General features: G+C 47.3%; 1 protein-coding gene across 1 annotated transcript; it reads left to right on the forward strand.

Moving 5' to 3' along the window:
* The first annotated feature begins 1,734 nt into the window (after positions 1-1,734).
* On the forward strand, positions 1,735-13,531 carry LOC128933430 (T-cell surface antigen CD2-like). Its single transcript, XM_054270421.1, has 6 exons — positions 1,735-1,869; positions 4,578-4,874; positions 7,184-7,426; positions 9,162-9,230; positions 9,359-9,478; positions 11,137-13,531. Exons 1-6 carry the CDS (start codon positions 1,809-1,811, stop codon positions 11,346-11,348), a joined length of 1,002 nt encoding a protein of 333 aa, XP_054126396.1. The 5' UTR covers positions 1,735-1,808; the 3' UTR covers positions 11,349-13,531.
* The last annotated feature ends 10,459 nt before the right edge of the window (positions 13,532-23,990 follow it).

Here is a 23,990-nt window from a genome sequence, read left to right on the forward strand (position 1 = left end):
TTCATTATGAATACAGGAGATTGTTTTACACCTAGTTCTACCACTATGGAGCTTTACCTGTCTTCTGTCTCTCTCTCTCTCTCACACACACACACAGACAGACATACATCTTTCCCTTTGCATTTCATTTGTACCATGTCAATTCCCACCCCAGTGTGTTGGCAGGGTGAACACGCCAACAAACAGACAACCTGCAGGGATACCCTGGAAGCAGGCAGGGGCTTTGAGGGATGTTTGCCTGAAGAAAAAGAAGAGAAACAAAGTTGAGCAGAGCATGGACAGTGGTTTCAGCATGCTGGGCCTCCCTCTGCTCTACTTGATGGACCAGTAAAAAACCTTCAAAGAACAGAGGAGAAATCAGGGTTGCTGCCTTTACCCAAATTCCTTTAGGTGCCCAGGCTGGAAGCAGATGTGTCCAGGAGTTTGACACAACTTGATTGAGTGTGCCACTGAGTGTGGCAGCCCCTGCCCTCAGCTTGTTTCTTGCCACAGAGGGTGGAGGGCAGGCACAGAAATGTGATCTTGCTGCTGTTGCTTCCTCTCTCCTTTTGTGTGTGCCTCCTTTGTGTGTTCTTTGGAAGGAAACAAGAGCAGAAAGAAGGAAGAAAATAGCAGAAAGAAGGAAGAAAAACTAGATTTTCCTGCACTGAGAGTTATTTTTTTAAATTTCATTAGTACCAGTAAAAAATGATTAAGCTGGAGAAGGGGAGGTGTCTTACAAGGAAGACCTAACCTCAAGGAAGAGGAATGACATGAACGAACAAGCAAGGTTTATCTACTCTTGTACATATCTGGTGCCACAGATTTCCTTCTGTCTTCTTTCTTGGCCTGTGCCTGTCACAAAGAGCTGGAACATTTCAGTGGCTACTGCAGCAGAGGAATTATGGTGGTGAGGATAAGACTCAAAATCCTCACCACTCCATCTGTTTCATACTGGAATCAGGGATAAGGACCTCAGTAGCTTCTCTCATGTTTTTTGGACCTAGCTCCTCACAGCTTCTTTCCTCTTTCCCACAGCAGCCAGCTCCAGGGCTGGATTGTGGCTGGATCAAGGCAGGGTTCTCACCCCCTTTCATGCCCATACGTATCCCAGATGTTGATGCCAAGCTGATCCTGCTGCTTTCCAAGGGAAGCGTGTCTCCTTTCCAAGCCTTGTCCAGCAGTCTCCTGCACCTCACTGGGGCTCCTGGGCTTGTTCTCCCCTTCCTGCTGCTTTGGCTGTGGGGGAGAGTTACAGTTCCCCTCACTCCCCCACCCAAAAACTGCATCCCTCCCATTAGGATGATGGCATGTGGATTGTGAAAAGCCCAGAAAAAGGTACCTGGATGTCTGTAATTCTTTGTTTCTGTTGTCTCATACTGTCCTAATCCAAATTGTCCAAATTATTATTACTCTAACAATATTGCTATTTTTATAACCATTTTATTATCATTAAACTTTTAAAATTTAAAAAAAACCCCAAGTGATTGGCATTTTTCACATGGATGCTGGAACTGAGCTCCTCAGGTGAGCATTGAGGAGGATGAGGGCCCCACCTGGCCCTCCAGCTGGGTGGACAAACTTCCAGGGCATTCCTGCATTTTAGTGCCCATTTTCTTTGTTGTCTCCACGTTGCCTCCATGCAGACAAAGCACCCTGTTGAGGCTGATTTCCGCCCCTGCTAGAAATGAGAAGTGCTGGAGGAGAGGAGGAGGGCACAGAGGCTGCACCGACATGTCCCATCACTGCCTGCTCACGGCACAAAGCCCTTTCACCTGCCAGGAGCTATCACTGGACAAGGCAACACTGGATCGTTTTTGACCCTGAAAATGAACTTTAGGAGGATTTTCCTAATCAAGTGCTTGCTGCTTTTGTTTCCCAGTGTAAAATGTGAGTTTTTCTTACAGTTTTTTGCTCTTTTGGGCTGATGTTAAAATTGCATTTTAAAGCATTTACAAGTTGGTGGGCTGCTACTGATAAGGAACTTGTTCCACTTTTCCAATGAGTGAAGACATCTGGGTTATTGCTATTGTTATTTGATTTAATTTTCAGCCAGGGGGAGGGCAGGACCTGAGTTTCCTATTCCAGTTATAATAATAAGCTGTAAAGAGTTTTGGTTTTAAGTTAATGAGCCTTAATTTGACACATGTGTAATGAGAAATGTCAGCATACAGTTTGCATTCTGCCCTCAAGGCAGCTTGTACTACATTAGAGATCCAGTTCACTGTGCATTATCGCATGTAATTTCCTTTTCTTATCAAAGATGTGCAAATCTTTTGAAAGTGCAATTTATATTCTTCCATAAATATTAACAGAGTGATAGATTTCAGTGTCTTCAGTGGAGCTGAAGTTTAAGATGTGAAAACAGCAAGCAACTGCATATATTTTTTATATTTTGCATATTATTGTTCTCATTATTTTTTAAAATATTAATCTAAAAACTTAATTAAGGTGTTAACTCATAGATTAGAGAAGGTTTTAAGAGATGGAGACAATACAAGCCTGCATAATTTTTTTCTCCCTCTGTTTCATTCCACTAAGTTTGTATGTATGGCGGTTTAATGCTTTGCTTTTCCTTCAGAACAAAATTAATAGATAAATAAGGATTTCTTCTTTTTATGTACACAATCTATAAAACATCTTCCCCAGCAGAAATAAGGATTATTCCCTTGAATAGAAAATAGTTTCAGAGACTTCCTTCCTTCTCTAAAATTACTATGGGACCTTTTTTCTTTTAACTCTTTCTTGTGACTGAGTGAGCTGTAGCCTCTCAGTTAAAACATTTCTGCCCTTTGGAGCACATTTTAGTGGGCATTTTTATCAGAAGTGCTGTTTCATTAGTTAAGCAGATTTTTAATATCATGTGGGATACTCAGCTTTTCACTAGAAAGACAATGGAGACTAGATTGATATTTAGAAATGTCTCTGTCCACAGAGATGCCATTGAATTATTCTTGGAAATTCAGATTACTTTTTTCCTTTGCTTTCAGAGAGAAAATGTAAGTGGTGTCTGTTATACAAAGAAATCCTATTACTAGCTCTAAATACTTGTTCATGACTGAGCAGAAACAAGTATCAGAAATCAAATATTGGGGTATAACGTGTAGTGTCATCTGTGTGGGGCATAGCTGCTTCCAAGGCTGTTTAGTTGATAGCTTTATTTCAGGACATTTCATGAGATATGTCAAATACCTTGCAAGAAAGGCAATGCTGGAAAAACAAGCTCTCTTTCGAGGTGGTGAATTGCCAGAAGCACTGCAGCATCAATGTTCTTGCTGCAGAGGCATGCGATTTTAGTTCTCTGATTATCTCTAATGTTGTTAGTTTAATGAAATAGCCACTGGGTTTCAGTTTCCCCTCCGTGGTGCCATTTATCATTATCCTAGATACAAGGAGTGAAGGACTGTAATAAAAATATGCATAAACACAGGTTTTTCTCTCTGTGGGGAAAAAAGTACTTAAAATACATAAAATTAGGGCAGAATCAGCTCTCTGTGGTGATGGGAAGGGAAATCTCCTCCTGCTGATTGGCTTCACCCTGTAAATTGAGGAGGAATGAACACAAGAATCTGACAAACTAAATAAGCTGTGGCTTTGAGCTTGTGCCAGTGAGCTTATCCCACCTGACACTTGCACGCGGATTTCGCCCTCCTCCTGCAGGTTTGTCCACCTGCCACGGGGCTGGGGACAGTTCCTCACTTGAAATGACCTCCAAGGAAAGTTTCCCAAGTGCTGGCTCACCAGAAATGGGCCCAGCAGAGGCGGCGGCTGGAGGGGAGCGGGCAGAGCACCCGGGCACTGCTCCAGGAGTGCAACATCCCCACTGCTGCACGCGTGGTGGATGTTTAGTGAACATCCCCTCTGGCAGCCCCATGCTCGTGTGCTTCCCAGTCCTGACACCACCTTTGGAATCAAAGGAAGAGAAAAGATTTTTGGGGTTTTTTTTTTTGGCAATTGCTTTTCTTGTAATGACTCCTGCAACCTCTCAGATGCTGGTAGCTGTTTCTTCCTGCCTTACTTGCCCCATCAGGGAAAAATCAAGTGGATGCATTCCAGGGGGACAGAGTAACCGGGATGGGAGAGGGGAGGCACTGCTGTGGGTGTGCCTCCAGTTCAGTGCCTTACACTCACCACAGATTGACGTGGGCTGCTATTATTATCATCATTGCTATCACTGGGGTTGCTGAAATGATTCTGCTGTCCAGAGATGTGACTATTTTTGCTGTTTGCAGTTCTAGGTACCAGCCCGTGCCATGTGCAAAACACAGAAGTGACTTTCTTTGAAGGAAGGGCTAAGTAATGAATGGGAGGGCATGAATTTTGGCATCCAGAGTCACTCCAAGTAAATCAGCCAGGATATAAATTCAGCCTTTGAAAGCTGGGCTCTTTGCTTTCTTGCCTCTCAGAATTAAATTGGATGCTGGAATTTATCTAATGAACAACCAAGAAATACTTTGGAGCAGGGGGAGAAGATAGCATCAGTAAAGCAGAGAGGCTTAGGCAGCTCAGGAAGGGGGTGGCATAGCAAGTGACAACTTTTGGGTGACTGCTGTGGCCGCTGGAGACAACTGAGGGGCTGGCTGTGCTTCCCTCTACAGGCTCCAGCACCAGCTGGATTTACAAGGCAGTGAATGAGACAGCTCTTCTCAGCATTGCTGCTCCTGGGAGCATCTACGAGGCCACATGGAAGAAAGGGACACAAAGGCTGGTCCAGATCAGAGACAACAAAGCCAAGCACTTTGTGAACAAGGAGCAGTGCAGGTGTGCCATTCTCCGCAATGGGACCCTGGAAATCCAGCGCCTGGAGAAGGAGGACAGTGGGAACTACACGGTGCAGGCTTATCAGAAGGATGGACAGCTGAAGGCAGAAGAAAGTACGATGTTATTAGTTCAGGGTGAGTTTTTGCCTTTCCCATGCTGTGCTCGGGACAGCTGAACAAGATTTGGTACTCTCTGCTCTGTCCCACAGCCTTTCCTACTCGGTGCCCTCCTTGCTGATTAGGAGTGGGAGGACTTCTGTAGGGCTGTACCTTTTTCTTCCTGCCACTGACAGCAGCCTGCCTCTCTCCTCCCTTCTCTGGATCTGGTTGATGGCCTCGAACCCCCGGCTTTTTTCTGGCTCCCATTTGTCAGCCAGCAGGTTCCTAGCTGTGCCCAAGGAAGCAGCTGTGAGCAGGTTCACACTGAGAGCAGGGTGAGGGTGGTCAGCCCTAGTGCAGCACCACAAATAGTGCTGAGACCCTGAGCTGGGGTGGGTGACCCTGGTGCTGAGAGGGGCCTGGGCTGCCAGCAGCATCCTGCTTCCAGAAACCTCTGCCAGGACCACAGAAGCCCATGTAGGGTACAGCTGTGGCTGATGCACTGTGGGTTTTGGGTACTTCTGGTGCTATTTTATGGGTACTGAGTTATGACTTTTGTTCTCTGGCCACTGGTGTTGCCAGCCCCTTGAGGAGAGCTCAGGTGTCCTGATGGCCCTAAATGCCTTCATTCAGGCAATGGAATCCCACTCCATTTTTGCTGTAACATACAAAACAGCCAGCAGTCACCTCCCCTGAGATGAACCACAATAGGAGCTGAACTTGCAGTGGAAAAAGACTCCTGCACCCTATCCTTGCACAGCACAACAAATAGAAAGGCTGTGCTCTTTGAAGCACAGTTAAGCACCCACCTGGGGATTTCAGCTGCTTGGGTTCAAAGCATGAGGGCAGCCTCCATTGCTGTGCTGTATCTTGTCCTCAGAGATCAGAGCAGCAGCAGCTCAAGGGTTTTGGGGTGAGTAGGGGTGATGGGGATGGTTATTTTGCTCCTTAAATGCTGCTGTGTCCTCTCCAGACCTCTAAGCTGTAGGACAGCATGTATTTTTCCCCAATAAGGGGATAGCTTTGCTCTGTCCTTCTTCAGTCATCATGCACAGCTTTGCCAACATCTTGAGTTTGTGGCACCAGCTGGGATTACAGAAATGATGCCTTTTTGAGGCAGCAATGACAGCTGGAATGGTTTTAGCAGGGTTTCTGTGCAGTGGGAGGCCCCTTTGTGTCTAAGGGTCTGCTGAGCAGAGCAGTGAGGGTGTCTCACTGAAGTCATCAGGGCCACTGCTGTCATTGGGGTGTCCCCATTTCAGGCAAGGTTAATGCTCCAGCCCAGCTGTGTGCTGCATCATTTCCTCTGCTGTTGCATTACCTCTGACACATGGTTTTGGAAGTCCTGTAGTAACTCTTGGGTCCTAGAATAATTTGTCAGCCCGGCTGGACAAACAGTTGTTAAAAAAATTTAAAAATTGTCCCAATGACATCCTCACCCAACTCCAGCACCTGGACTCTAATGTTTCCCACCGGGATGTTTCCCTGAGTAATAGGTTCCAGGTTGCAGAGGAAGAGTGGGCTTACCCAGGAAAGGGTGGCTGTGGATGTTGTGGTGTGAGCCTTGACTGCATGTGCTATGAGCAGTCCTTATTTTCTTTAGAATTTATGATCTCCATAATTTACTCAGCCTGTAACTACAGGTGGCACGGGCATTTTTTTAATCTGGTCTTAAAGGTAGAAATAATTATTTTTTATTTGCTGTCCTTGCCAGTTGCCCTTACTTCATGAAAACCCTGCAGGCCTTTCCATCTCTTTCATTGACAGAGAAACTGGAACCAAAAGGGAGCAAGATGTTTGCACGGCATAAGAAGAGACAGAAATATTTTTTTTTTCCTGTCATAACCTCATTGAGAGCTGAAGTTTCTGTTTTGTGCTCTCCATTCTGGCCTGATGGCCTTCCATGCTGTGCTGTCGTGCCTGCTGAGTGCTGTTGGTGGCACACAGAGCATCATGAGGAGCTTTTCATAATTTCTCCTGCTTTAGAGAAAAAACTCTCTCTGATGGGCACAGGCTGAACAGGATCAACTTGGTGCACCAAAACACAGGGTCCAGAGGTGGAGGCGCTGTGGTTCTCAGTCCCTTCCACCCACCTCAAGGAGATTCAGCTTCCTCCCCTCACCTGCCTGGTGTCCATCTCTGCTTTTCGGAGCCAACTGTGTAGGCTACTGCTCGGCATTTTCTTTATTGTTGCCTTGTTACCTCTGCAGTTGAGGTCTAATTTGCTCTTCATTCTTCTGTGATCTCATTAGCTGGTGATTTGGGGGTTATTATCTGTTCTGCTTAAAGCAGAGGCTTTCAGGAGGAGAAACTCAGACATGCCTGTCCCTTCCCTTCTCTTTCAGAACCTGTCCCTCAGCCAATCCTCATGGCTGAATGCAGGAATAAAAGTGTGTCTGTCAAGTGTGAAGCAAAAGGGAAGGCCAAGGATGAAGTATTTTTAATAGAACTGACCCAACCCAATGGCAAAAAAATCCAAAAGAACGCAACAGTGCTGGAATGGCACAGGTGGAATTCTGGGACGTTCCGATGCGTTGTTAAGAACAAAGTCAGTGAAAAAATGGCTGAAAAAGCAATTAACTGCTCAGGTAAGAAATCTCTTCTGTCAGAATGTGCTAGGGTGGACCACTGCTGAGGGCAGTGAGGTGTGAGAGAGCTTTTGCTCTTCCTCTTCTCCTGTGGGGAGATGCATTGTGTTTTTCTCCTCTCCACGATCATGTCTATCAATGTGGTGGTTGCCTGCTACCCATGGGTTGGATGAGTTCTCTCACAAGGGGGAAAATGAGCTGCTGGCACTCCTCAGCTTGGCCTAGAAACCAGGAGGGAAGTTCTGGAGGGTTTTTCTCCGGGTTACATGGGTCAGATAAGCATGGTTCAAATGTACCAAGGTTTTCCTATTCAGCTAACCACAGATGCAGCAAAAGGACTGAAAGGATTGCATTTTAAATGGGAAGAGTCATGCTGGAAATGATTCAGTAGGCAAAAGAAGTCATCACAGTTGTCATCCTCCCACATAAAAATTCTGCCAGTTAAGGCACAAACAAAGGACAGATCACACTGGTGTGACACTGGGTGTGGTGTTCAAAGTTCAGAATTCCAGTGCAGTGCTGGGGAAAAGTCCTTCAATTTGCCAGGCTTGGGCTCATCCCACCCAACCATGAGTGCTCTGCTGGAAGCATTCTCTTACTCTAGATTCTTGCTGGAGCTGGTGGAGAGTAGAGGGGGCTCACAAGATCTGGCTCAGTATTTCCAATTTTTACTCATTTCTGCCACAGTGAATTTAGGGAAAGTCCAAGTCTGAAGGACAGCCCATGGCGTGAGAAGGGAGGGAGCAAGCCCTGAGGCTTAAAGGCTTTACTGAAGTGATCCCAGGTCTGCTGATTGTGACTGATGGGCCAAGAGCTGAGGGACAGGATGAGCACTGCTCTCCTGTGCAGCTGATGCCTTCTGAATAATCCTGATTTCAAAAATAGCCAAGAAATGCATTTTTTTGCTGCTGCCTGACCTGATGGACTGCACAGTCCCATTGATGATTGATGTTAGCATTGGGAAGGGGGCAAGCAGGATGTGGCACGGACTTTGGAGCCAGGTATGAAAGTGTGCTGCTGGATTAGATCTGTTTAAGTCAAGGCAAACTATCCCAAACACCTTGTCTGGATGAGGAAATCCTGGCCAAAGCTGCCCATGCCAGGACACAAGCCAGGCAAGGACAGGTCTGCCTATAGTCAGACACTGGCCATTGTCTAGACAATTTTGATTTCACTTTTTCTCACCCTTGAGAAATGCTCTTTCATCACAGGGTGAATTGGGTCAGAGAGTTTGTTGTTTGTTTTTTTTTTTTCTCACATCATTAACAGAGAAATACCAATGATCTTTAAGGTAAAAATACAGCATTTCTCAGACACCAAAAACCTCCTAAGAACGTGGAACACTACTCTTCCTACCCAAACTAAATACCTTTCAAATTTTCTATGTAGTGGCAGGACTCTGCCAGCTCCACAGTAGATTAAAAATCCCTCATCTTGGAGCCAAACCTCCTTCTAACCCTGCTGCCCTCTGTGAGCACTTGGTCCTGCATTTGAGGCCAATCACCTTGAATTATGATCTTTAGAGGCAACATTTCAGGTGGGCTTAAGCTCAGCCAGCTTTTCATAGAAGTGTAATTATATGTGGATCTGTCCAGGCTCCTCTTGCACTCATGTGGGAGGACCAGGCACAGAAAAAGCCAAATACATCTTGGTGTAACACTGGCTGCTAAAACAAGTGGCAATTTAAATACAGTGAGCTGGCACACATGAATGCTCTGGTTTCAATTTTCTGCAGAACTTGAACCCATCAGGGAGCAATCAAAATTCTCAACAATGAGGAACAGCAACTTTCTGCTGTCAGCAAGTAAAAGGAAAGGGTGGGATGTCTGCTGGTCTGCCTTTACAGTCAATGGAGGAAAATACAGAATTCTAAGGAGATGTTGTGCAAGTGATTTCTTTCCATCTAACATCCTCTTTCATCCCCTTAACTAGGCAAGATGGACTTTTATCTCATCTTGAGCATAGCAGGAGGTGCAGTCTTCTTTGTCATCTTTGTGATTTGCATTATTTATTGTATCAGAAGGAGGAAAACGAAAAGGAATGAAATTCATGGTAAGTGTTTAAGAGGCTTTGTTTTGCTATCCAGCCACCTAAAATATTAGAGCTTCCCACTGACAGCAACCCTGTGGTCAGGTGCATTTTCTCTGCCCTGACATGAGCAATAACCTGGTTTTAGCAGATGGTGAATCTGTGTAGATCAGGGGCATTGCCAGTCTCACTTTCTGACATGTGCTTTGAGAAAGCCACCTGAGTATAATTTTATATTGTGGCAGTTCTCTTTTGAGTGGTACAGATCACTGCCTCAGCTGTGCAGTGACAGCACATCCTCAGCTCTTGGGCCTGGATTCAGCAGGAATTGAGAAAATGAGCCTGAGAATATGAAAACTAATATTTTAGTGATTATTTTATGGTGACTAGACAAACTCTCTGAAACATTTTGCTGTGAGTTTAAGGCCAGCTCAGTGTCTCAAGAGGTAAATCCCTCAATCCCTAAGTTAAGGTGAGTGATATTTCAGAAATGATGAGTCAGTGATCAGAAGTCAGCCTGTATGAATTTACCTCTTTGTGTGTGAAAATTAATGCTGGCAGAAGGGATCTCTGGCTGAGGGGATTCTGGAAATCCCAGCATAGACAAAGGCAGGGCAGGGTGCTTTGGTGTTATTTCCTGGGGTTAGATCTCACTTTCTCTTTGGTAGCCTCCTAAAGGGGACAGAGCAGCTCAGGCTGGGGGTGTCCACTGATGTCTCCTTGATAAAGCTGGTTCCCCCAACAGACAGGGCAGAGCTTTCCCAAATGCTCCAGGTACCTTGATCTCTGCCAGGCAGCCAAAAGCTTCCATGTAGGCCTGGGAGGGGCAGGCAGAGGTGATTTTTGCTGTTCACTGGTGTTGTGGTGCTGGCTGGGTCCCCAGGACGAGGTGAGAGATGAGAAGCTGACTGAAAGTTCTTAGAAGGTTGATTTATTATTTTATGATGTTATATGATATGATATTAAAATGATATTATATGAAAATTATATGAAATTATATATTATATGAAATTACATGAAAATTATATTATATTATATGAAAATGATATGAAAACTATATTATATGATATAAAAATTGTATGAAATTATATATGATATGAAATTATATGATATATGAAAATGATATACTAAAACTATACTAAAAAGAATATATAAATAAAACCAATATTTTATTTATATATAATTTATATTTATAATTATTTATATTTTTATATTTTAAAAATTTTATTTATATATAATTATATTTATAATTATTTATCTTTTAAAATATAAAAATAGAAATAATATATGAATAATATATAAAAATATATAGAAATAATATATAAATAAAAAGAGAAAAGATACATCAGGAGGCTAGACAAGAATGATAATAAAAACCCATGACAGACTCAGAGTCCGACACAGCCGGCTGTGATTGGTCATTAATTAAAAACAATTCACATGCTGGGTAAACAATTCTCCAAATCACATTCCAAAGCAGCAAGACAGGGAGAAGCTGAAGCTTCACAGCTTTCCAGGAGTAGAATTCCGGGAGAAGGGATTTTTCATAAACTGTCACGGTGACACACTGGCACAGCAGGAACATCTAAGAGTGGCAGCTAAAACCCAACATTTGGGCTATTTCTGTGTCTTTTGGACTTCTTTGGCGGACGTGTGACTGTGGGGTCCTGGTGTTGTTGCAGGGGAGGAGCGAGTGATGCAGACCCTGCCCGTGTACCATGAGATGGCGACTATGCGGGAGCTGCCCCAGGCTCCGTCCAAGCCCACCCCGAGGCAGCAGCGAGTGCAGCAGCGGCCGCTGCCCCCGCAGCCCCAGGAGCCACAGCAGCCCCGGCCCCAGCCCCGGCCCCGCACCCAGCCACGGACCCCGAACCCCCCCAGACACAGGCCCTGAGCGCACAGCCTGGCGTGTAGCAGGCCCAGAGCCTGCAAGACTTCCCTGGTGTTCAGCAGCCTAAGATGGGAAATGCCAACTCATGGTGACTGGACTGGAAGCCCCTCTCTTCTGCCTTTGGACCCCTGCTTATCTCTCTGTAAGACTACAGGTCACTTTCCTTTAACCCTTGCTACTGGGCAATTTCCAAAACCCCTGAACCCTACATAAAGAGCTGCTTTTGCCCAGCTCGGGCAGAAGAGAACCTGGGAACCTTCACAGAAGAACCTTCTGTCACTGGGAACCTTCGCAGATGAATTAATAAAGACATTGCTGTGGAACCCCACACAGATTTCCAGATTTCTCCTCTCTTTCCCTGCATCTGCCTGCCTAGGCACCTAGTAAGATAAGAGCTGATATCACAATGAGCTGATCATCACTAAAGAGCTGATATCACAACCTTGCTAAGGTTGCCTGCAGCTAAGAACTGCTTGGACAGCTGTGCTGAACAGGTCAGAGCTATCTGGACCCTGTTGTAGCCTGCTGGGGACAGCCTGAATCCCAGAAAAGGCCACATTTCTGGCACGAGGGATGTTGGTCTCTCTGCTCCACCACTCTCTGGGAAAAGAAAGTTTGTGACAGCCAGGAGCCCCTCCTGCTCAGCCCTGTGTAACACTCAGCTGTGAAAAGGCAGCTTTCCTTGCAGAGAATCAGCATCAAATGGAGACCAGGAGACTCAAGGTGATGGGCATTCATCCCTGTGGCCATTTTTTCATCATGTTAGGATACAGATATGGGGCACTGAAACCTGTGTCTTTCTGTGGTTCACTTGCTTTTACTGCGCCTTCTTGTTTTCTTGGATGATATTCACCAAGAAGAAGCTAAAGCCCTACTTGGACAAAACAGACCTATGGATCTTACAGGGTTCCATCTCCTGCTACACATTAGGACAGCTCTCTGGCTTCAGCATCAAATACATGGACTCCTGGACCAAAAATGAGTTGTATATAATTAAATATTTGTCTGAAGTTGAAAGGATTTGTGTCGTACAATGCAGAGAAGAAAATATTGAAAGCACCTTGAAGGACCTCTGTCGGAAAAACACAAATGGGAAAGGAAGAACTTTTCCCTTTTCTCCCTTTCTCCACTTTAGAAAAGAAACTGTAGGCTTGAATTGCAGCAAGGGAGAGTTAGGTCAGTATTTTATTTTTCTTTTTAATGAAACACTGAGAGAAATTTCTGAGAGAGGTTCTCCAGCACCGGGGTTTCAAAGGGTGGATGAGACAACATTCTGTGAAGCCTTTGTGCTCTGACAAGGGCCAGGAGAATGTGCTACACAGCCTCTTCAGGGACAGTTTCAACTCAGTTTTCTTTAGGCAAATAAAACAAACCTTTATTCTCATAATAAGTCTGTGGGGCTATCCAGACAATTTTTGTTTTGCCTAGAAGAGGTCTGGTCTCCTTTGGCGCATGAAACAGAGCATTATAAACGGTCAACCAGCAGGATTGCTGGTGGCACTGTCTGAATTCTCAGGGATTCACATGCCAGGGACTGTGTTTCTTGATTTTGCTGGCAACACCTCAGGTATAACGAGGGGATGATGGAGAGCTGCTGAGAGATCTGCATCCCCAAGGGAGAAGCTGGACTGCAAAAAGTGCACCTGCATTACCTTCCATGTGGAGGTGTCCATAGCTGCCTCTCAGGACAGCTGAGGAGCTGAGAGCACAGGCCAGTTTTAGAGCAGTGTCTGCATGGGTACACTGACCAATTTAAGGTAAAAAGCAAGGCAAGTGAAGGAGGAGAAAGCTACAAGAGCCACAGAACACAAGACAACCAGCCAGCTAGCTGATGTGTCAGGCAGAAGAACACCCAATGCCTCTTCCAGGCTGGCCCATTCCACATGTGCCAGGGCAGATAAAACAGCCATGCTTGTTTCTCCTGAGAAATATGACTATTTTTATCTTCTGGGGTAAGGGCAAGGAGGCAACTTGTTAGGAAAAGAAAGCTTCTACCTCCTCCAGAGCTCAGTCACTTCACTTGAACTCTGACAGCAGGAATAGTCCTGGGAGTGCCACTTGCTCTCTTGCCTTAGCTTTCTGCAGCTGATTCTTGGGCTTTTGCTATTTAAAATTGCATTTGGTAAGTGTTTCATGGTTTATTTTGTAACATACCATATGTTATATCCCTGAACTGAACAAATAAAGAGAAGACTGGGTGCAGAGGATCTTAGTTCACAGCTGTGCTGGTACTTCAGTATCTCACTTTGATACAAAGGAGGCAAAACCCCCCCATTTTGGTCCCTGAGCCACAGAGACAGGGTGCAGGAGGTGTCACACCATCCCTGGGAGGTGCTGGGGTGCCAGGAGCTGGTGGGCTCAGGCTGGTGTGGGTGAACACAGCTGCTCTGCCTGTCCTGTGGGAGCTTTGCTGGTGCTGCTCTGTGGTTACAGGTGTGGGGCTCCTTTCTGAGAGAGAGGGAGGGTTACTAGGGCCTGAGAAAGAAGATTTATCCCAATTGGGTTGATTTACCCAAAACACAGTCCTTGGCAGGCAAGAAAATACTACTAGCACAGAGCATGCCTGTGCAATGGAAAGCTCACCAGGGCAAAACTTATTTTTTCTTTGCTCCTTTTCTTTTGATGGTCACCATTGTTTTTGTGATGTCTCGTTGTACAAGTATTGTCCATTGCAGCACATCAGGAACAAACGTGAGACATCGCAAAAGCAATGGTGACTGTCAATGCTCCATGACACATTCAGAAAAAATGCTGACTTATCAAACAAGCACCCAGCAGATTTTCATTTTTCTGAATTCATGTTGTGGGGCATTCAAATCTCGGGTTTTTATGCTGTAGTGGATGTTTCAGCTCTGGAAAATGAGCTGACATTGGGACTTAAGGCATAACAGGACGTGCTTGGCTCTGGTGGTTCTTGCTGTAACCTTTCTTGGTTCTTCTTTTGTAGATGCATCTCCCACTGAATCATGAGGTGAAGTGTTTTTTCCTACTCCTCTTCAGGGGGATGAGATGATCAATGCTGGTCTTGTCCTTTTCTGTCTGCTGCCTCGTCCCCCTGTTTGAGAGCTGCGGTTTCTGTGCGTGGGTATTAGCAGGGATCAGTTTTGTTGGTGGTGTGCTCCAGAGCCAGAGCTGAAGGAATGGGATGGAGGGAGGCTCAGCCCTGTGATCAAGGCAGGTCTGTGGTTGTGCTGTGGGTCTGTAGCACTTACCAGATGGGCAGAGTGAGCAGGCACCCAAAAGAGCAATGGTTGTTTCTGTAGAAGATACAAATCTTCTATCCCAGCATTAACCCATGTGGAAACAGCAGCACTTGCTGCCCAAATTGGTCTACCCAGTAAAGAAGCCAGAACCTGCTTGTTGGCCTGGCCAGAGGGAGGTTCTCAGGCTTCTGGCACAGGCAGTGTGGGACACAGCTAGATAATTTAATTTCTAAACTAAAACTGAGTAAAAAGTCAAGTAGGAAACCATAGCTGGTACAAGCCTTTCTTGAGATGCTTGCCAAAATTATGCCATGGGGAAAAGACACTGATTTTGTCCTTATTCTGCTACAGATATTCAGGTGCTGCAGCTGATAATGTAAGAGGTCTGGCCTCAGGATTTTGGATAAGATCAGTTTGTAGTAGCTATCAAGCTTGTGAAATACCACTGCTGGGCAATCCTATCTCATGCTGTGGGAAGAAAGATAAGGGTTAATTGAAGGAGAGCACAGTGAGAGGCCCTGAGCCAATGAACTGGCCTCCTGGTTCTTCTGCCAGCCTCAGCTCACAAGAGGAGTGCCAAACCCAACCTTCTCACTCTCTCCCCCACCAAAGTGCTCCTTCCTTCCCTGCAGAAGGGAATTTATACCACAGGACCTTTTCTCATCCTTCCAGCCTGCCTGCCTTGAGCCTTGGATCAGCTGAACCATGGGAGCCTTTCCCTCCCTCAGAGGTGCAATTTCATTCTTTACCCTTTCAGAGAGGTGCCAGACCCTGGTGCTTGCCCCAGATTGAAATTCTCCTCAGCTCTGCTACAGCCCCCTCACCAGAACTGCTCTTCCTTTGTGAACAAAGGAATCAGGGAACAGGTGAAGGAGGTGCCAAAACATGACATGGCTGCTGCTCCCCTGGGCCTTCTGGTGGGGCTGGGAAGGTGTGAAAAGGAGCTGTGAGCAACAAAGGACAGGCATGTGAGGAGCTACCTCAGTGATCAGTGAAGCATCTGCCAGCTACTGCTCAGGGCCTCCAGGCTGGGGTTCAGGGCAGGGATCAGCTGAGCTGGCCCAGTGAATAAGCCAGGCTCTGTGCATGGGGCATACAGGATGGGCAGGCTCAGAAATGGCTGCTTGAGAAGATGAGCTGGATGACGAGGAAGCAGGATTTGAGTCACATAACTTTGTCACATTCTCAGTCCAGGGGTGTGGCTTTTCTTTCTGTGCAGAGCTCCCATCTGAAGTGTGATTTACCCTTTGGGCAGAGACATGAGCTGCCTGCCTTGCTGGGCCTCCTGTTTCCCCCTCCTTTTTTTCATCTGAGGACCAGTTGCCTTGTTCTCACCTCCTGTGATGACACTTCCCACCATTACTGTCTATTCTAGTTTTCTTTGCTACAAAATGCCCACTCTGGATGGTTTATTCTTCCTCTTTGAATGACACCTCAGGACTGCACCTATGCACGTGTTGGCCTAAGGGAGGAAAGGGGACTTCCAAGGTGTCCTCACGGCTTCAGAACATGGTTCCTCGTGATCATGCCTGCCCTGAGAAGCCCCACTCTGGATTGTTTGCTGTTGGCTGCTTTTGCCAGTGCTGTCAGGAACGATTCCTGGCTCTGGAAGGAACCTCTTGGCTGCCTTCTGCCATGGATAGTGCACAGCCTTGGCCTGCTCCCTTTCCTGAGTCTCACTGGGCCTGTGGTGAACCCTGGGCATGGAGCCCATGGTGCTGTGAGGCCCTGCTAGGGCAATGTTTGATCCTGCCCACCTGCCTGTCACCAGCATTGTCCCCAGTGAGGTGCCAGAGCCTCGCCTGCCTTTGCTTTGGGCGCTATTGTTCGACAGTTTCTGCCTGGGGTGCATCTGAAGCGCAGTTTTGAGATAACAGGAAGAGATAACACCACAACTGAGATGCTCATTGGTTGTGTTTCCCACACACTCTTTCTGCCTACATAAAAACAGCAGGCAAGTGTTTCTGGCTGCTGCCTGGCCTCCCACACGAATCACAAATGCCTGCTTTAATTTCCAGTCCTTTGGTGTGGGGCATGGGGCAGGTAAGCGAGCAGAGTGCGGGGGCAGAGGGGTGCGAGGAGAGATGCTCTTGGTGCTGTCACTGCTGTCCACTGAGGGGAAGAGCTCTGAAACAGCACTGCCTGCAGGCATCCCCAGCCTGCATCTCCCTGCTTGCCACTCCCTGCCTCAGCAGCAGTGACATGGGGACAGGCAGTGAGGCATTTGGACAGCTGGCCCTGGTAGAGCCCCAGGATGAAATGTCCGGGACCGGAATTAGGCAAACCCCTCTTCCTCTGTCAAAGCCAAAGCGAGTTTTCCTGTGAATAATGGCAGTGAAATTAAGGCATGCTTGTTTGCCAACAAGTTCCTGTGGAAGGGTGCCCTGGTCTCCAGCTTTTCTTTCATAAAATGTCCATGCACATGACGTGCTTCCACGATGGGCTCCCTGCAAAGCCTGTGTCGGCCCCTTCTCCCTTTGGCTGGGTGCCCCAGAGCCCCCTGTGCTTGTTGGCAGGTGTTCTGGAGGATCCCGCTGGGCAGTTCCTAGAAAGGAGCTCTGTGCCAGGGCACTGGGGGCTTGCCCTGCTCTGCCTTGGCTCTGCTCTTACTCCTGACTCATCTCACAGTGACTGGGGCGTCCTGTCTGTCCCTTGTGACTTGCCCTGTCCTGAGCAATAGGCACAATGGCAAACCAGGGAGAGCAAGGGCAGTCTGTAGGCTTGGGATGTTCCTGGGATGCTCCTAATTGTATTCCTGCTGGGAATGGGATTTCTCCTCTTGTATGAGAATGGAAGCTATCAATTTGTGCTGGCGTTGCTCTTTTCCTCCATCTCTGCTTTCCTGGAAGTTTTACAGCTGTTAAAGGCACCACCTGAGGGAGCTGTGTCTCCGGGAATGGCTGCACAGCACCAGGCTGCACCAACAGCAAGGGGGACAGCGAGGCCCTTGTCCTGCAGACACACCAGTCACTGTAGTGACCATTTCTAGCTGGCTTCAGTGATTTCAGCAGCCAGGGCGACTGTACATGGCAAAATGAGGATGTGGCTCCTGCTGCTGGTAGGAAGTTCTGGTATTTCAAACCCAAAATTCAACCAGGAAAACCTCCAATGTTCTTCTGCTGACCTTACAGTTCCTACAGACTCTATTTTTCTTTTAGCCATTTATAAATTACCAAGAAGACAAGCTTAGCCTAAAGCTATCCACTGCAAAAGAGGAACAAAGCAACATGGAGATTTTTAAAAAGCACTGTCAAGAAGGAAACTTGTCTGCACAGCAAGTGACTTGTAGGAGCCTTTAGGCCCTGTAGTGGAAATTAAATACCAAGTGTTGAAGGAGTTGATCAGAATCCAAAGTCTTCCAAAGGAGGGTATGTTTAATACGGAAAAAGGAGTGAAAATAAAGAGTGTCCCTATCCTGTTTCTTTCAGACATCTTGTCTTGCCTAGAAATTCAGGTCACAGGTGGGCTGCCTTGTCTGATGCTGCAGAAAACAGCAAATATGTCCCTGACTGTTGCTGCCAAACTACACTCAGTTATCAGGTTCATTCTTGTCCTTCTCACCCCTCTTCCTTGGTACAGGTACAGTTTGGCTGGGCTGTGTTCTAGGGCAAAGAGGCTGGACATGTATATCTCTGAATATGAAATGTTACCTGCAGTAGGCCTCCCTGTTTATGTTGGGAACATCCCATCAGGAAAACTGGATTTCCCTTAAACTGGAAAATCTCCAAACTGCAGCTCTGAAGAGCCACAGGTGCCAGGGTTAGAGGCAACGTCAATAACGTGAGGAGAGGCATTTCAAGATAGCAACCACAGAAGAATCAGCTGTGAATCTGCTTTGTCTCAAAACATCTGTGCTAGGGAAGAGCATCTGTGGCAGAGCACCTTAGGCAAACACAGGAGTGATGTCTTATCTGGAGATGAAAAAGTGCACCATGAGTGGCAGGCACTGGAGCAGCTGTCTCAACTGACTCAACACATGTACACACACATGTAAAGCAGCAGGAACTGCTGGTCCTCTCCCTCCCCTGGAGTTTTGAGGGACATGTGCTTCTGTGGGCCTCATGAGAAATAGTACAGAAGAAAGGTTTACAGGCCTAGATTGGCCAGAAGGGAAGCAAAAGCTCTGCTTCTCCAAGGTGTGAAAGGAAGATGCTGCATCCTTTTGGGAGAAAGCTGCTGCAGGAGGCTGGGATGGATGAAATGGTGCAGATGATCCTTCTCTGTGGGACAGGTGAGACTTAGCCCATGTCCCACGTGGGACCTGGCTGTTCTGTTCCCTCTCCCAGCTCCCAGTGCCATGTGGCTGCCTGAAGAACAAGTGGTGGTGTCATGGGACAGTCCTGCCTTGAAAGCAGAACCTTGTCTGCAGATGGTGTGGTGGCAGCCAGCCAGGAGCCTGGGCCGTGGATCTCTGCCACGGGTCTCTTGGCAGCTTTTGCAGGCTGAACACCTACCTGCTGCCACTTTTGGGTCAGCCTTTTGCTCAGGGACAGCCCAGGGTGGGCCAGGATGGATGCCTTACCTCAAAAGCTTCGCTTAAGACATTCCCTGGGGAAAACTGTGCACACAAAGATTGGGAATTTCATGCTATTTCCATTTAACACCCAGAGCTGTGGGTTCTGGGCTAAAGTCTCTTTCTTTGTTGGTAAGCAGCATGGCTGGAGGGGGGACATAAGGCTGGGCTCATGCTCAAGGGGCAACTGGACCAGGGGGCTGCTCAGGGAACTGATAGACTCACTGGAGGAGAAATGGAATTTGTGGGCTGGCCATACAATGTAGACAAGAGTTCAGGGATGCAGCACTTGTGGTGCTCACCTCTAGGCAGGGAGGGCAGTGTACAGCACAGAACTATCCAGCTGGTGTGAGCGTGGGGTGCACAAGAACATGTTGGTGCTGTCATCTAGTGGGACCACATGAGCACAGCTCTGTGCCTTTCCTCCCATGCCTTCTACTCCTCCCTTGCACTAATTCACATCCTATCAGGCCTGTATTTTGTGGCCATAAAGCTTTTTCTTAAACTAGGCAGTGTGAAAGCTGTTGTTGTTACAGGCTTCACACACAGTTTATGTCAGGCTTGTTTATCACAGGCCAGGATTAAAGGGAGCTCATCCAAACTCTTGAACTCTGATGGCCCTCACATACTTACCCTCAGTAGAGTGCATTTTGTGCCTGTAGAAGAGAAGAGATTCACAAACAATAATGGTTAACTACCCATCTAATTTAGATCTCATTTTGCACCCAAAGAAATACAAGTGATCAAGACTAGAGACTTCTCTTAAGTCCTTGACTCCTGTTATTTGTATTTGAGACACAAATCACTATTTTCTGCTTGTGATCTTCACTACAATCAGTTTCAGGTTTTGGTTCCTCTGGCAGATGCTCAGACATGTCCTGACCCCTTCCACAACACATGGCAAACCTCCTGTCTGCTGCCTCAAAATTTCCCAGAGGGTGCATTGAGAAAACTTGTTTTCTGAAAGACAAAAACCAGTGTCAGAGACTCAGTGTTTGGGATGTCTTCAAGGCTGAGTGGTAATGGAAGGGCAGAGGTGGAATTAGGGCCATGCAGCTCATTTTAGGTCTTTCCTGGCCTTTAATGTGTCTCCTTGTTCCTCACAAAGCAGAAGGAATTGTGGAACATCTGACACTGCTAATTCTGGTGGAGGAACTGGAACGGGGACCGCAGCTGAGCAAGAGGCAGCAAGGAAGTGAAAGCACTCTCTCCAAATGAGCAGCACTGTCATGTTTTTGGGTTTTTTTAGAGATGCAGGGATTTCTTAACTTTATTTTAAATAGACCTGTAGAACAACTCATGTGCTATTCTTCTCTACCCTTCCTTCTTACCCTCCTTTTTTGGGAAGCACATTAGTCTGCAGGTTATGTCTGTGTAAATACAGAGTTTATTTTCTGAATGATTCCTAACTGTATTTCTTTATCACTTTGTAATGCTGCTTAAATCACTCCTTTCCCCCTGGTTAATTATTTCAGCTCATGGTGTCAGCTGTGGAGGCTGCAGAAACTCAGTGGTGCAAGATGATGGTGAGTAGAGGAAGGTCTTGATGGGATTCTGTTTCCATGCACGGAGGTGGTGTGGAGGTCATGTAAAAGACACACCAAAAGAAAAAAAAAAAAAGAGCCGCAAATCTTTGGAATTATAGAATCATTTATTTTGGGAAAGACCTCTAAGGCCATTGAGTCCAACCATTAAGCCAGCACTGCCAAATCAGCCACTAAATAATGTCCCTAAGTGCCACACCTACACATCTCTACAATACCTCCGGGGACGGTGACTCCACCACATCTCTGGGCAGCCTGTTCCAGTGCCTGACCACCCTTTCCGTGAAGAAACTGTTCATAATATCCAATCTAATCCTCGGCTGGCACCACTCGAGGTGGCTCTTTCAGGCAGTTGTAGAGGGCGAGGAGCCCCGAGGAGAAAGCCCCGCAAGGCCAGGAGAGGGCACCTGGAAACAACTGTTCCGTGCATGGCTCTGCTGCTGGGCTCTTCCCTTTCCCCTTTCATTTTGTTTTCGCCTCCCCCTCGCCCCACCTTTTTTTGCACAAACCCTGTGAGCCGTTTTCATCTTCCTGGGAGCTCGCAGCTCTGTGCCGTCAAAGAGGAGCACAAAGCTCCGCTCGGTGTGCGGGGAGCAGCCGGCTGTGCCCCCCTGCCTGCATCCCCTCTCTCTCCTCCTGCCCCAAATTCTCTACCCAGCTCCATGCACACGCTCATGCTCTCCCCCACGTAAAATATAGGGGAACATGAAGTGTATTGTCACCACGCAGCAATTCAGGGGCTAAATCTTGATCCTTTCTCCCCTCCCAAAAAGCTCTCCCCCAAAACGTGTGGACCTCAGTAAGAGAGCATCTGCGTTCAAACCCTGGTAGTGTTTTGAGGAATCAGAAAAATGCCCCACCTCACTAAGCAAGAACATCAGGCTGGAAGCAGTGCTGGGCTTGGACGTCTTTTTGAGCTGCAACTACACCCTGGCTTTTGGAAAACTCTTTGGAACAGGCTGCCTGGGGAAGGGGTTGAATCATCATCCCTGGAGGCATTTAAAAGACCTTAAATGTGGAGCTCAGGGAGCTGGTTTAGTGCTGGGCTTGGCAGTGCTTGAGCTAATGGTTGGACTCGATGATCTCAGAGGTCTTTTCCAACCCAGATTCTGTAACTCTTATTCTTTGTATTCATAGTGGTTGAACGTTGCTCCCTGAAAATCCAGGTTTTCTGAAGGCTGAAAACATGGAGCCGCCAGACTTAGAATCAAAGGTGTCAGGCTGGAGAAATGTTCAGAGCCCTGCTGTACTGTGGGGTGGCTGGGAAAAACACCAGTTTCAGCCAGATTATAAAAAAGCTCCTGACCATTTGTTTGGAGTGAATTTTGACACATGCAGCATCCCCCCCTTGCTTCCCTTTTGGGACAGTGAGCATCCCATGGTCTTTCCCTCTCTCACACAGAGATGTGCAGAGATGGACTCTTCTCATCCCCAGTCCCCAAACGTGAGCTGTTTCCTCCTCATTTCTCATGGTTGCTTGCAGATTGAGGCATGAAATCTCTACCAACAAATGCTTCTCACAGGCTCTGCTGTGGCTTTGCTGTGCCACATTACGCCCTAATTGCGTCACTTCCCTGCAGCTCCCTTCCTCAGGTGAGCACCCCCTCTCTCAGTCAATGCATGACACAATAAACATTTCATGTGCCCAGACAGTGCTCATAGAACTCATATTATGTGTACATCTTCACTTATTAAGCACAAAGGCACTGCCTGCTCTGTAAAAATTCATGCTACAGACTGTGTGTATACAGGCACCTTTTCCATACAACTTCAAGTTACAAAAAAAATTGTTTTCCTTGCACAGGCACACACATACTTTCCTCTCTCTGGAAAAGACAAGCCTTTGTTGTTAGGCTGTCTTTGCTCCTCTGGTCTTTCTTTCCCCCCTTGTTTCTGACTCTGTTTTCTCTAATGCCTGTCTCTCCTGCTTGTTCAGGCTGTCAGCTAAAGCTGCAAGGTGCTGCAGATGTGCCACTGGAAATCACGTTTGTCCAAGGCGTTTTCCTGGGGCGACGTGTGGCTTGTTAAAATGGGCTCCCTGTGTGCTCCCTCACTGAACCCCCCTGCCCTGTTTTAAGGGTACAAATGCAGCATTTTGACAGAAATGCTTTCCTCTTGAGGGATGCTCTGTGCTGTGCTCAGGTGGGAGCTCCCCTCGGGGAGGTGTATTATCTTTCCTTGTAAGAGGTAAAACCTGGCAATTTTTGCTTTTGCAGACCCCTGCTGCTGCCTGGATGGACTGGGTGGCTGTACCCAGCCTGCCCAAGCACACCTGTGCCCTGGGTGAGGTGCTGGATGGGTGGGAGATGTTGCTCATATGCAGGAGCTGAGGGAGAACCAGAAAGCTGGAGTGGAACAAGCAGCAGCGATGATGGCGAGTGATGTGCATAGCCAGGAGGGGTTTCAGGGCGGCTTGCTGGCATCAGCAAAGGTTTGTGGCTTTTAGGAGGGCACAGCTTGTGGTAGGGGGTCCCTGTTGGTGGAATGGGAACAGGCAGCCAGGCTGTGCTGTGCTGCAGCACCAGGGAAGGGGGAACATGGGGTATCCCCTCACTCCCATGCTGAGCGCTCAGCACTGCACACCAGCCGTTCCTGGTGTGCAGGAACTGTCCCCATCCTTGCTCCTCGCTGCTGCCTGGCTTGCCCAGGGCTCTCAAGGACCAGATTTCTGGGGCTTTTGCAAGTGATGGTGTCCCTGCCCAGAGCTGCCAGTCTCTGCAGAGGGGCAGGGCCTGAGCCCTGGGCAAAGGGCATCAGCTCCACCCAGAGCTCAGCTACTCCCCCAGCTGTGCTCTGCATTTAAATAACAGCTTCCTGCTGCTCAGAGTGAATTGCCTCTGACTGAGAGACCAGACCTGTGAGGAGGTATGTGGAGGACACTGAGAAATGTTGGCTTTATGGGATTTGACTTGTGCATACCTGAACAGTAGTGGTGACCTGTGCTAAGGCAACATGAAGCAAAAAGAGCTGTGCCAAGTGTCTCCATCCCTCTTCCCAGTCTGCATTGACCCCAAATGCATCCATGTGTTGTGAGAGGCCCCCCTGAAGCAGTTGAACAGATATTAACTCACCTGAAAGGGATGTGGTGCAATGTGATGTGGTGTGGGAGGGAGTCCCGAGTCTGAGGACGTCTCTGACTCCTGTGGGGAAGGCACAGCCAGGCTCTGTGCTGCCTCTAAGGGTGCTAGCATGTTGTGCTAAGCAACATTTTCACCATGAGAGTGATACTGGGGGTGAGCCTTTGAGTAAAATGCATGCAGAGGTACTGGCTTGTCCCGGCAGTGCTGTGCCAGCAGCACCCTTGCTGCTCAATCCAATTTCCTCCCCTACTGGTCTCAGCCTGCTGGGTGTCTCATTGGGGTTAGGGTCCTAAATTGGTCTTGTG

This window comes from Melozone crissalis, unplaced genomic scaffold, assembly GCF_028551555.1.
Source record: "Melozone crissalis strain CALT ecotype California unplaced genomic scaffold, PUWL_Pcris_2 ptg000009l_1, whole genome shotgun sequence".
NCBI classification, from domain to species: domain Eukaryota; kingdom Metazoa; phylum Chordata; class Aves; order Passeriformes; family Passerellidae; genus Melozone; species Melozone crissalis.